General features: G+C 38.4%; 1 protein-coding gene across 3 annotated transcripts in view; it reads right to left on the bottom strand.

Annotated features, from left to right (window-relative positions):
* The window catches only part of znf385c (zinc finger protein 385C), a 146,922-nt gene that overhangs the window by 23,789 nt on the left and 108,222 nt on the right, over window positions 1–14,911 (bottom strand). For all 3 annotated transcript variants that reach the window (XM_023349569.1, XM_023349571.1, XM_023349568.1), the window contains one exon: window positions 1,384–1,526. In XM_023349569.1, the coding sequence (XP_023205337.1) occupies window positions 1,384–1,526 (143 nt within the window). The remainder of the gene's footprint in view (window positions 1–1,383; window positions 1,527–14,911) is intronic.

Below are 14,911 nucleotides of genomic sequence, written 5' to 3' on the forward strand. Positions count from 1 at the left end.
TTACTACGGCTATTTTTCTGAGTAATGCACTTCTTTCCCTACTTGTGATTTCAGGTCAACAACATTGTCTTTGTAAGATGTGAAATAATTTGGTTACTCTACATTTAGAGTATTAGAGTAAAAAAGTGCTGAAATACATACCACACTTTGAATTTTTTTATGAAAATTTAAAAAACATGGACCATTTTCCATCCACTTTGCAATCATGCACCACTTCATGCTTGTCAATCACCTAAAATCCCTCCAAAAACTGTCACTATGAGTGGCTAAGATGTGAAAAAAAAATCAAGCTGTGTGAATATTGTTCCAGGGCAATGTACTTCCTTCACTTCAAATTGCATTTTTCTTCTAACGTAGCTGTTGCCATAACAATTACTGTTATTTGTTTAACAGAATGAGCAAAAGTAAATGCAAAAGCAGCAAAGTGTGACTGTAACAAATTATTTTTGAAAAGAACCACAGGGCATGTGCAATGGACTGGAAATAGAACCAGCAATTTTCCCCAAAGTGAAACACAGACAAAACACTGACAGGAGACTTGAGCCCACAGCTTGCACTGCTAATATAAATACATGAGGGTGTTAGAGGAATAAGTGTTTACCACGCTGCCTTTGCGACTCGCATAGTTGCTTTTCTACAGGGGTATTAGTGGGCGATGGAGCAAACGAATTGACTGAACTTTTCACAAGCAGGTTGGTGACCCCCCCATACATGAACGTCATGCAGCAAACGTCTGTCTCATCCACCCCCTCCCACACGTCCTCCGCTGTAAAGAACGTTCCATATGTCTGTATCCTCCCTGTTTTTATTTCCCAGCCTCCAAAAAGAGACATACTGGAGTGTAAAAGCTGCAGCTTATCCTCCATTTATAGACCACAGAGCAGATTTTTTTCCCTTTTCTCAAGTGCAATGAAAGCAGTGAACCCAATACACAACAAGGGTGTTAAAGTAGGATCAAAAGACTTCTGAAGTGCCTGCACGCATGCACACACAAAATGACAATGGGCATAGAGAGCAGAGAAAGGATCAAAGACACAAGCTATAATTCCAGTCACAGAGGCAAGGTAAGCGTCACCTGAGGTACATGAAAACCAAGAGGTTTGCTGCTGACGTTTAAGATGGTAAGGGTCCCATCTGTGGATGAAGATGCCGTCATAACAACAGCAGTTTTCACAGCAGATACCCTTGAATAAAGGGTCCTACACAAAAGGCCTACTTATAAAATAAACAGATCATAATATGATGGACAGAATTAAGTGTTGCATTCATTCACTCTTTAATATACACGTTTAGCTCAGCTGAGAAGCGTTAAAGTGGCTGCATTTGTTAATTTATTTTTCTATTCTAAGCTCACAGATTCAGTTTTAATGACATGAAACTCACCATATTAAAGTTAGGAAAGAGGCTAAGGGGTGAGGATCCATTGAGTCTGAAGGGTAGGAGGTGTTTAAGGTCGAGCTGAGGCTGCAGAGGCCGCCCCGGCACTGGGAGAGAGGCCAGGAGGGGGTTGCCCTGGGCAGATGTACCTGGAGAAATACAAGCAGATCAACAGTGAAGGCTGAGGAGTTATGATACATTAGAGAGGAAATATCTATTTGCAAGTTATGTATTTTTCCTGCTAAGTTTTTTTTTTTACACATTTAGTAACTGTTTTAGATAATTGAAACTAATTTTAATATCAGAAACATAACCAAGCAAATTATGATTTATTTATAAAGGGAAAAACCTGAGCCTATGTGAAAAAGTAATCCTTTGGTAAATCATACACATATGAACAGCTATTAATCATATTTTTTACTTTGATTTTCTGATCACTTCCAGACCTGTAGAGCCTTCAAAACCATGCTGACAAAATGAAACGATCTGAAAGAACTCAAACAAGCCAACACATTCTGAACCAATCTAAAGAACAAATAAAAAATAAAAACTTAGAAATCAAAAATCCAGGATATGCTTTAGGACTTACAGTATGTCCCAAAGTCCAAAGAAAAATATCTAAATCACTGCAGTTCTCAATTTCCTCAGTTAAGGTCAGTGTTCATAACTGGAATCTATGAGAGAGTTTAAGAAGCACACCACTGCTGACCAAAAAGAACACAAACATTATATTTACCAGGAAAAAAAACATCTTATAAAACTTTTTGGAAATTGTTCTATAAACTTCAAAAAACATTCAAATGTGTCCGAATTAAAATGACTCTGCAAAGAGGCATATAGCAATTAGTTGTTAGGTTATGAGGAGTTTCTCTAACTAAAAAGAATTGAAAATAAAATTTTTTAAATGTATCTTGGTGGTCTTTATCTGATAATAAAATGTGCTTATTGACTTTAAATATGAAATTGTGGAAAAATGTAAAGACAAGTAAACTTTTGGGGGAGGCAATGTTTCTTTCTTAGCCTTGTAGCATTCAGAGGAGACCAAATGCACTGTTAGAAATTCAACTGGCATCGTCGTACAGCATGCACCTCACTCAAGTGTAAGTCGGCATGTAAAAATGTATTTCCTTTAAAATGTAGACCATGAGGTGTTTGGAGGAACGGGAAGTTTTACTGGGCATATGCACATTCTTAACCCTCAAAGACAAAACAACTCCCAGCCCCTTCGGTGCGTGCACATAAACACATCATTTAACTACAGATTTATTGGCCAAGGAAAGGTGACTGCGTGAGAGGAAGACGAGAGATATCGGATTTCAAATGGACCAGGGATGAAGAGATTTCTAATTTTCCGCCTGGCTGCGTTTCAGTGGACTGGTGCGCTCAGCTGCGCGCAGACACTTATTCCTGCACAAGGATCAATCATTGGTGTCAGCTGCGGGTCACTGTGGCCACCCCAAAGTATGCCTGTTATTCAGCTCTTGTGGAACACAAGAGCCAAGGCTGCACTGTTGCCCTAATAGCAAACAAAAACAAAGCAAAAACCACAAATTTCACATAATGACCAGCTTCTGAACTACAGTATAACTGATGCACCTTCAAAGAGAATAGCTTTAATATGAGATGAAAACCGACCCTTCTTCGGCTTGGGATTACAGTAAAATTATTTTTGTAATTGCTGGTACATCTTCAGGTCAGCTGACACTTGGGCTTAACCAATATTTAACTCTCCAAACTCCAAGTTAAAGTTGTTTAGAACCGGTTTTGCTCTTGCTTCTTACGTTGATCTTCTGAAATCTATTTGGATTCCTCAAAAACCTTGATTTTTGCATTTGAGTATTTTGCCAAAAGCATAACTATTTTTTGTAAGAGAACTTCTGGCAGTAAGTGTGATTGTCTAAAAGCTTCCAGAAAACACTTGCTTTTATTTTGTCCCTTCCCTCCCACCTAAAAAACTACTTTACTGGTACACTAAAGCTGAACTTTATTGGCTCATCATGGAAACTGTGGCACAGTCAGGGGTGGGGATGCAAGAAATGTTTCTTTTCTAAAGCTGCACGGTGCATTGGTGTAACAGCTTCCCCTCATCTGAGAAGTTCTTTCCTGAAAGCTTTCCTGCTGTTCACACCAAATCTTGTGTGACCAAGATTCTTCTAAAAGAATGAGAATTAGTTAACTATAAACTGTGGAAATATCTACTTAGAAAAACAAGTTTTTAATATTAGTTGTTTTTTTAAAGTGAGAATCACATTGAAATTTTAGAATCCAAGTTTGAGTAATATGAAACATGTTCAATACCAAACTATAATGCTAAAACAAATACAACTAAATTAGGTGAGACTTTAACACTTCATGAAAGTCATCAATGATCAACTTTCTTATAGTTCCTGAGAGTAAAACACAGATCCATGAATATCATGTATTAAATATGAGAGGCGCACTGAGAAATTAGCTGCTTTTCACCTCGACTAGAACTGATCACAACTTCTGACAGCAGAGCAGATGGTCAGAAACTTTAAAAATCAGATCTTTTTGGATAGATCATAGGAAATGCTACCAGGTCATTGTTATAATAAAACTCTTTGATGTTGACAATGACCCTACATAAAGAAGACTCAAAATAAGCTAGCTTGGAATCCAATAATTGTCTTTTTCAAAGTGTTCAGTTTATCTTCTCAATAAAGAATTCTAAACTTTCAACAGGAAGCAAAATGTTCAAATGTCACTGTGGGGAAGGCAACCATCATACTCATACTTGAATTTGTTAAAATTCAAACAATTTAGAAACAGTCGTCTGTTTGACATACATAGAGTTGACCGAGACCACATGCCCATTCTTTCAAAACCATTGCAAGCAATAAAATGTCAAAATGCAGCGCAGCAGTTGCTCTGTTAAATTTTGTGATATACTTTTGTTCCCATTTGTTGTGGCAGTGTGAAGATGCCTCTTTTGGAGTTGCTGTCAAGCTTGTGAACAGTGATTGTTGTGTTATGTGGGCCATGTGAAGTGCAGAAGAGAGAGGACAACGGAGACGGGGATTCTGTCAGTACTCTGGGCCGTGGAATCCTCCTGCTTGGCAGAAGTGCTCTCTGTGACGCAAGATGAGTGTTTTGTGTGCACGATTAGTGGGTGTGGAACTGTGCATATGCTCCTTAGCTTGGAGATCAGGCCTGCCTTCGCCATATGCGGGCTCTCCTCTGCTGTCTGTCTGACACCCAGAACGAGGCGGCCCAGCACGGCTGCAGCCCACAGACACGTGGGCTGAAGCCGGCAGGGGATCGCTCCCACACACGGCATGCACAGTCACACAAAACACACGGAAAAGCCAAGCTTTCCCTTGGCAAGGGTATAAGAGGAAAAAGATGGGCTTGCAGGGAGGACAGTTATCAGCTGATAGTACTTTCCCACCTCTCTGTTACTCCCCAGGCAGCTTATTAAATCAGGGGCTGGCTGTTTGCCTCTTTGGATGATAACACTGCCACGGAGGCACAGCCTGAATCTATGCATGTACGACTGCAAATGTGGAAGTGTGTGCGCATGTGTACTAGGCGAATATCATGCACTTCCATTCCAGCAAAACTGCCTACGCATTGCTGAAAAACAAATGGCTCCTGGGCCAAGAGGAAAGTCAATATAAACAAATCCACAAAACACACACACATACAAATACACACCCACACACACACACATATATATATATATATATATATATATATATATATATATATATATATATATATATATATAGACACAGGCAGACAAAATCAAACAAGGTATAATTTTGTACTTGGCACATATTGTGAATGATTCTTAAGGGAGTACAGTTGAAAGAAAGCTGAGGCACAGCTCTTTATGAGGACTTCATTTTTTATTTCAGTAGGCTTTTCCTATAAGTCTGCATCCTGTTCCACTGAGTGACTGACTCTCATGGGTTCACATTTGTATGTGGTTAGGCTACCATATGGTTTGTCTGACCACGGTCGTGGCTGCATCAAAGCTTAGATGTATTTATGCTTCACTTGCGGTTCAGTGTCCAGACAAGCGCTCGCAGTTGAGGCATGACCCAAAACCAAATGTTCAGCATCTTTCTCTTCCTCTACATCTCTCCCCCAGATGACTTTGGGAACATAGCTGACTGTCTCTGCAAGACCTTCCCCAGGCAGGCCTCCTCTTCCTCCTCCTCAACCCATCACAGCGCCGCATTCCTTCCTTTCATGAGTCACTGGGCTTGGTTACACAACAACAGCCGTCACATTGCATCGACTCGGGTGTGAGTGTGTTTGTGTATCGCATCTGAGCCATGGAGTTCAAACATAGATTTTTCAATTATTTCTTACATGTGTACCTGAGAAAATATAGGGTTTCCAGCATAAACTAGCAACACAGGCTAAAACCAACACAGGTAAAACCAACAGCTCAAGATTCAAGTCGTCAACGGTAATTCTTGTGCAGTTGGTCCTGTTTTCGGTGGTTTTCTTATAAAAAGGATTTTCTCACTTCTAAAAGCCCCACATCATATATCTATTCAACATATTCATGCTGGCAAATGGCATAGCAAGCAAAATAGAAAAGAGGTGCAGATGTACAACCACGTTTGTTTCGTTTTGGTACAAAAGGCTCAGTCTGCAAAAGTTTAACTCAAGATGATTTTAACCGAAACAAACGTCCGAAACGAACATGCTCTTTAAACTAATGAGATGAATTCAGCCTTCTTTGTTTCACATCCCAGGTAAAACTCGATTGGTTTCAACCTGTTGTCTATAATGTCTAAAAGAGAAAACGCTGTAGTGTAACTCAGAACCTTCATGACATTTCAAAATATAACTGAAAAAGTGCAAAAAAAAAAAAGGAATCAAAAGAATCAACAAAGAGGTAAGATTAGCCAAAAGCCAAACAACAACAAACAAGGCTTGCCGTTAAACACCTACAGCAAATGGCTTCCGTTTAAAAAATGATATCTTGGATATCTCATTTGAGTTTCCATGCAAAATGTAAATAAGTATGGAAGCTATGCTATGCTATGTTGCATAGCAGAGCAAATATGGCATTGTGTTTTCCCTATTGTGCTTACATATGTTGGAAGAAAATCAAGAAATTTACAAGTTTGTCTCTCTGTTATGTAAAACTATCATGGATTAAGCATCTACAGTACATAAGAGACTAAGTTATGGTTTCATGTCCAGTTTTTACCTCCTCCACGGAAATGCCCGGTTGATTTTGTTGGCAGTTTAAGGAAAACAGTAAGTAAAAGGAAAAAAAATCTTAAACCCAAGAAGCTTTTGACAGTATTTCAGTGGAAAGCCACCAGAAAGGGCCAAACCTAAAACAAGAGCATTGGGAGGTTTCTAGTTAAAAGTGTTATTGTGGAAGATGTGGGATTCACATGATTACTAAAGATGCTATTCAACATTATGTCCTGCTGAGCCACCAGAAACACAATAAATCACAAACTTCATGAACAGATGTGAGAAACTGTCAGAGATATGGAAATAAATCTTAAAATGAATAAATAAAATAAATAAATAAATCTTTGTGTCACAAACACCCACAAACCCCCCCAAAAAAGAAAACAATATTTTGGCGGTGTGCACGTCTGTAATGACCTCTTGCGCCATGAAAACCAAGCTGATGTTTGGCTCCACGCCTTTACAATTGAAATTAAGTTAACATTTATTAAAGTATGTAAAATAACAGACGGCTTGTTGTGGAGCAGAGGCTATGCAGCCCACTGCGGTGGAGGGAGGTGGGTGGTACCGGGTCAATGTGGTGTAGTTGGAAGGCTGACCACCAGAACCTTTGGTCAGAACAGGAAACAATTCAACCACTGCTTTTTCTAAAAAAAAAATAAAAATAATCTTCTCTGGCATCAGCTGCTTTAGTTTTGCTGGTAGCTAAGTTACTTCAATTTATATTGCAAAGCAGTCAGTCTGCAGAAATATCTGTTTTCCGTTGTTGTGCATATCTAAGTTAAACCTCAAAACAGTAACTGAAGTAATAAAAACTAAGCAGACCCTACAGTTGTATGTTGGATAGAGGACTGAATATGATTGGACATACAGGTGCTTCATCATGCCCCTAAGCTTTGCCACCCTGGGCAGAAAGCCATCTTGCCCACATAAAAAACTGCCACTGGCCACAAGAACTGCTCCAGTTATTGTTCTCCTGCTAGGTGCCGCTTGATCTTCTACATCAGAGGAAGATACTACTTCTAGACAAAAGAAACCCAATTTCATTTCATGTTATTTACTTTTAACATACTGTAAATAACATACTGTTTCTCTTGTGTTGATTACCTGAAAATAAATTACATGTTTTATTTAGGAAATAAAATATGTCAATGACTGAACTACTCTTCACATTATGTTCAGCAATTTATGCCAATTGATATATATAACGCAAAAAGGGATGGGTTATCCTTTTCTAGTGGCTTTATTTGACAAAATAGAGAAAAAAATATGGATTTTGGCATCATCCTAATTAATTTTTATGATGTCAAATAATTAAATTGGACAAAAACCTTTAAACAAGATCAGTTTACTAATGTGTTCTTTTTTAAAAGAATAAATTATGCTGTCATTCTCGCATGATTGTGCTTGTACTTTATTTTTTGTGCTCATTTGGGCAGTCAGTTAAATTGTTACAATCTACACCGTGATCTGGAATTTAAACAGAATTGTAATAACTATGTAAACGTTCACCTGACAAATTAATAGACCCCAGTGCAGACAAACACAAATCAACCCATCTATCACCATTCCTCCTTTGGTGTTGCAGATGAAAGACCCTGAACCTGTAAGTAATTATTTATCTCAGAATAAAAACCTGCTTTAAAGATCCATTTCCTCTGATTGCTGTTGAATTTTGAGTGTCAGGCATCGGCTCTCTGATTCTCAGCTGCACCCACCAGCTGAGAAACAGTTGGACTGTCAGTAAGACCTTCATCATCAGGCTTCTGATCTGATTATCCAGCTGTGATAATAAATGCATCAACATCGCAACTTAAAAGTGCTGAACAGGAATTTGCAAGGGAAATTGCTGACCAGTGAAGTGACGAACACTAAGTGCATACAAAACCCAAACATAATTACCATGCACAGCGTAGATGATTCCTGCCATTTGCCAGCTGCATATATTAAACTCACTTATAATGATGTTTAGCACAGTCCTTATTTGACTGTCAGTGAGAATGCAAAGTTAGGTCCTGCTATGCACATATAAAGTCCCGGCCACTGTGCATCTGCAGTGGTGCTGTTTCATCTCTCCCTCCAGCTGCCCTGCAAACATCCCAGTGGCTCCTGCCCTGCCTTGGACCACAAGCTGATAGGACTGGATCTGACAGCACCGGAAGAGACTGCAAATACAGCATTGTGCATGAAGAGCTGGAGCTTTTTAGTTACAATGAACCAAACCAACAGAGCATCCTTTGGAGTGACGTAGGAAATAAACCATGGTGTTTTGTGAATATAAACAGCTGCTTCAGATGCGCTGTGGACGGAAACTGCAAATTGGGCTCATGGTGGATTTGAGGTTTGTGGCCATTCGAGGGCTCACAATGACATTGAGCTGCTGTGGGATGTCTGAATGCACTCCACTAACAGAGGGAAAAGTGACTCCTAACAGCCAATTAGCTTACAAAATGATCAGCAGGTGGTGTGAAAGAAGCTGTGAGAGGAATTACAGCATAGACGGATAACAATAACTAGATTAATTCGGCCATTTTTCAATGGTGGTAGGGTACTAACTGGACAGTCACCAGCCTATAACAGAGCCAAGAAACAGACACAGAACTCAATGTTGGTTTAATTTCAGATTCTAAATGAACCATTCATATTTTTAAAAGAATGGGAAGAAACTTTAGAACACAGAAAAAAAAGTCACCAGAGTTTAGAGAGACTGAGGACACCAAAAAATGAGATAAGACTGAGAAATCAACAACTATAACAAATGTGTACTGTATATATTTCCAACAAGGTAGGCTCTTTTATTCCTATTGGCTGAAGTGGTCTTTCTATTTGTAGGCTGGAAAATAAAAGAACTTATTTATCCAGAACCTTTCTAGATATTGGTCAAAGTGCTGTAAAGAGAACTAATTCAAATATCATTTTCTGTATTAATTTGGGCTTGATGTTAACTTTTCATTTTATGAACAGATTTCTTCTGACATTAAGAGGCAGCTCAGCCAGAGTCCTGGGTTGAATCTGATAAAGAATCTATGGGTGAAGCTAAAGATTTGGATGATTGCAAAGACGCCTTCCAGTCATAGTTTTATTTTCATTTTAGGAATGCCTTCCTCATTTTCTATTTGAATCAAACTTCTACGTTGAATTAAACAAATCATGTTTTATCAAAAATCTTTGAGGCGCAAGCCTACTAATGTGTCTCAATGTGATTTCATTGTTGATTCTTCCAACTAAAACATTTGTGAACTAATGTTTTGGACATCCAGTAAAGAGAATGGCTGATGAACAAAATTTACTAAATTACAAAGATCAGAACACAGCAGTCAATAAATTAATAATCGCTTTTGAAAAACTAATAAATTTTTAAGATCAGGCCCACTATTGTGAGTATTTCTTGTGCTAAAAATTCTACATTTTGTAATGATTAATTAATGTGAATTTCATTGAGTCTCAGCTAAATTCTGCTGTTAGAGATAACGTCAGCGATCGCGACCTCTACTAACTCACACCAGGAAGGAAACATAGAATCTCCATAGACGTACTAGACATAAACTCAATTTAGCTGTTCTCAACAAAATAACTGACAACATTTTTGAACTATGTAAACGGTACATGGCCGGTACTTGTATAATCAGTAATTCACCCACCCATACACACATTCACACACTGATGGTGATAAGTTACACTGAAACCACAGCTGCCCTGGAGCAAACCGACAGAAGTGAGGCTGCCATGCAGTCAGTGTAAATGTTGTTGGATTACACATCCCTCTTTGTTATTGTTGTGCTTTGTGTTGTGCATTTGAAGTCTGATTTTCTGGCTCTTCGGTATTTGAACAGTTAGATGACATCTGACTACAAAGATTAATGTTTATACGTCCAATAAATGGGTAGACTGATTCATCATAATAAATCAATGTGTGTAATTTATGCTCTGAAAGCAGCCAAGACCTGAACAGTGCTTTGTTTTTTTTTTTTACTGTTTTTATGGTGTACAACAGTTTGAACTGCCTTGTTCCTGAAATGTTTTATACAAATAAACTTGACTTAACAGCCTTTAAATCTTTAACTCTGCACTTATCCATCTAAAAGACTAGAGACTCATGTTATGTAATGCAATGCATATCTCATGGCTGCATATTTATTAACCATTTATTAACACGACAGAATTATATCATCATAATGAATACTGAAAATATGAGATGCACACTTGGAAATTAACCAGATAGATATTTGAGGATATTTGTGCGTTCAATTTCAAATGTTGGTAATTTTTATATCTACATGAACATATTCTTTCTATATCCTCTGGATGATTCAGCATGACATACTGACAGTACTGAGTGAGAAATTATGTTTGTTTATCTGAGTTTTGCAGAGGGCAGCATGCTTCTGAACATGTACCAAGGAAAGAGATATAGTATAAAAATCTGTGCAATAAATATTTGACTAGAACACAGTGCTCACTTTGCCTGCTGCCAAACAGTCAGGTTTTCATTTCACTATTAGAGCACAGATGTGTTTGACCTCCTCTACTGTATATTTGCATGTCTGTGAGGCAGAGGAGCTAGCAGAGATCTAAAAATCTACATACAGAGGGATATTTCAAGCAGAGAAACTGGAGTTGATGTCTAATAAACCTGTGAAGAGTTTCAGAGAGGATTATGTTTAATCTCGGCACAGCTACTTCTCATCTGAAGCACTCTCGTCTCTCCTAAAAGAATCTCTCACATGTGCTTTGCCCTCTTTTCTCCCTCTTCTCCCAGAACCGCCAAAGGTGCCAGGCTGCTCCATGTGGCCTGATTACATGCAAGGCTAAGCACAGTTTGACCCATGACCAAAAGTAGAGCAGTCACCACAAGAGTGATGACTTCAGAACACCTTTTTAAAAATATGCACCTTCAGAAGAATGCTTTAGAGTCAGCTCATCCTGTACAAACATCACCTCTACTCAAATAGAAGCTACCGAAATTATAAAAAAAATCAAAACTATATTTTTTACACGATGTTTCCCTGGGCTACTTTATCACAATTTAAAATAAACGTAAACTAATTGGTGGTCTGACCTTGAGCTTCAACTTTACTGAATTCAAAAATTCAAAAACTGAGTCATGCAGAGCTTGGGGGGAAAGTCAAAGCTCTATAGGTTAGTAGAATGCCACAAAATGACTAAAAGGCAGCCTAATTGGCTGCCTTACACCTCTATTTTTACAAAAAAGTTGGGTTTTCTTAGTTCCCAGAGGGAACTACAACAAGAATTTCCAAACATGTTCTTTTCTTGTTTGAACCTATAAAATGCAGAGAAGGATGCTGTTATCTTGTTAGCACAACAATAAGCAAATAACACTGTGTTGTTTCCAACCTGTAATAAAAACCTGTTTGTGACATCATCAGAAAAATTTAAAGCACCAATAGTTACAAATCCTCCCAGTTGCCACACCAACAGGATTTTCTTTCTCTTTGACATTTTGACAATTCAGCTTTGAATTTAAACTTCTGCCTGAAAATCCATAACATCCTGCAGTCTGACAACAACCCGTCCATGCACAATTTGGAGGTGACGAACCATCTTCCCAAGTGGGAACGCTGTCATTTTGTTATGGCAGATTATTTTGTTCCAGTTGCTTTATGAGCTTCTTGTTCCAGCCATAGTTCCAGGAGGGTTGCAACTACGTGTGGATAGCCGGTAAATAGAACAACATCATAAATTATTTGGAGCACTGCCAACAGGGTGTGGGTTTCAGCGGTAGCATTAGGCCAAAGCATTCTGTTCGCCATCAAATCAGTCCACACAGAGATGTGAACTGTGCTGGCCAAACGTAATGAGCAACCACTGCAACCAGTCTCCTCCACGCAGCACCCAGGACCGAAGTATGCTGTCACCATGACGATAAACCACAATCACAACCAAGAAGGTCTGAGGACTCAGTCAATAAAACCTAGGGTTTTATTCCTGGGTATAAAACCCAGGAAATGTACTGGGTTTTATACCCACATCTGAGACCTTTTCAAAGACCATAGTGTTAGGGGAAATATTGCGATCTAAGCTTAGACTGAAGAGGGAGTAACCAGATAGAAAATGGAAAGAAAAAAATAGACACAGATTTAAGCCTCAAATGGAAATCTACATTTAAAGCAAGTGACAAAAGAAAATAAATAAACTATACATGTGGGGAAATCCACATAAAAACCTTCACTTTCAAACACAACTACACAAAATACAATGGCAATACTGCAACATAAAACTACAAATTTGTCTACTTGTTTAATTTTATTGACTTGTATCTTCCCTTTGGAAGTTAAAAATTTTTTTAGAGGCCCAGTCAGAGTTCTGACTTGAATGTGTGGAGAGATATTAAGATTTTAGTGATGAAAGGAGGCCTTCCAAGCTCAAACACTTGGAGCAAAATTACCAAATACTAATAATCAAAACATCAGCAGATGCATACAAAAAGCAGGTCAGCTTTTTGCATGCATCTGCTGATGCACCAATAAATGGTTTTCCTTTATTATTGAGAAGGATGCTAATATTTTTCCAATATACCATAAAATACAATATAAATAGAGACAACTTACATTTCTATTGAATAAAATAAAGAAAATTCTTGGTAAAAAAAAAAAGATTTAAAATCTAAATCTCCGAATTACTCTCTTGAGTAATTTTTGACTTAACTGTGTCATCGCATAACTTGTGTAGCTTGATTTGTGGCAAATTTAGTAAAGTCAAGTCTTGCTTTAAGTTTTTTTTTCTACTGGTGCAGCATTATGCATTGCTTAAGGCTTTTCTTAACTTAGCTTTTTGTCTTGTACAATAAAACGAACTCAAAAGACAAAACTGTTACAGCTTGATGTGGTCTAAATTCAGCGGTCAAGACTAAGGCGGACAGCCTGAAGAGTCAAAGCATGAACATTGCATTGACAAATTCACCATCAAAGGAAATAGTAAAAAGTCTTGGACACATTCATTTAAATTTGAAAATTGGCATGTTGTTATTTTAAAACTTTACAAGATTTATTTTGTTTTATGTTACTGTTACACATTTAGTTTCTAAAGTGATGTAACATTTTCCCAAACTGTTAATCTTACAAACTAAAGATAGGCTTTCAGCAGCATGTTTGAATTTACAGCCTTTTGGCTCAGCAGTGAGATGAGGCGGCGCTGTAACAGGACCTCGTGGAGATGCTTCTTCTCCCAGGGTAAGTCTATAACGAGTTCTGTCAGGCAAACGGTGAGCAGCGTGTTGCTACCAAGCCCAACCTGAGCAGAGGCGAGGCCCATCTGTCAAAGAGAGACGATAAGCCTGGAGCCATCCAGAAACAAATTGCTCAGCCTCCCTACTGTGAAGCCCTACCAGGCACCGGGCTGCAGATAGGATACAGAGATGCTACCGACTCCCGATGTAGCAGCAGAAGCGAGAAGGCAGAGTGGGGATGTTAGGAACACATAAATCCATGCAGATGGTGCTGACAACAAGCCCCTGCTCTGAAGCACTCGAGTGAAATAAATATCAGAAAAGAAAACTTTGCCATCTTTATGACATCTACTTGACTTTTGAGGTCAATTAAATCAAATCAAGCTTACTTGTATAGCACATTTCAGCAAAGAGAACTGTGTTGCTGAACATGAAGGTGTTAGTCATTCACCTACTACTAATCAAAGCCAACTCTATACAGGTAGTCTTCATCTAAAGGATCTCAGTGTTTCAGTTGTTGTTCATAGAACTGAATGCTGCTTCTTCGTGTTTAGTTCTGGTTCTGGAAATGCAGAGGAGACCAGAACCACAAGACCTTAGTGGTCTGGAAGGTTGATGCAGCAACAGCAGATATTTAATGTATTTTTGGTGTAAGGTCATTCTGTAAATTGTAAATTTACAGAAGTATTTTAAAGTTTATTTTCTGAGGTACAGGGAGCCTGTATAAGGACTTTAAAACTTCCCGATTTCAGTGAGAACAAGAGCAGCAACGTTCTGGATCAGCTGCAGCTCTGTGATTGATTTTTAGTTCGACCTGTGAAGAAACTATTGCAGTAATCACTGCGAGAAAAGTTAAATGCATGGATGAGTTTCTCTTGATCTTCATGGGACATTAGTCCTTTAATCTTGGAAACATTAATCAGGTGATAGAAGACCAATTTGGTAATTGTCTTTATGTATCTTTGAATGTTCAGGTTTGACTCCATCACTACACCCAGATTTCAGACATGATCAGTAGTTTCTAACTGTAATAAATGTAAACAGAAGACTTTCAGAAAGTGCTCCTACTGCCTATTGTTTATTTTTATTCTAATTATGCTGCTGCTGACTTGGCCTTGTAAAAGAGATCTTTGGGATTAGCCTGGTTAAGTTGGTTAAATA

This window comes from Xiphophorus maculatus, chromosome 16, assembly GCF_002775205.1.
Source record: "Xiphophorus maculatus strain JP 163 A chromosome 16, X_maculatus-5.0-male, whole genome shotgun sequence".
Classification (NCBI taxonomy): domain Eukaryota; kingdom Metazoa; phylum Chordata; class Actinopteri; order Cyprinodontiformes; family Poeciliidae; genus Xiphophorus; species Xiphophorus maculatus.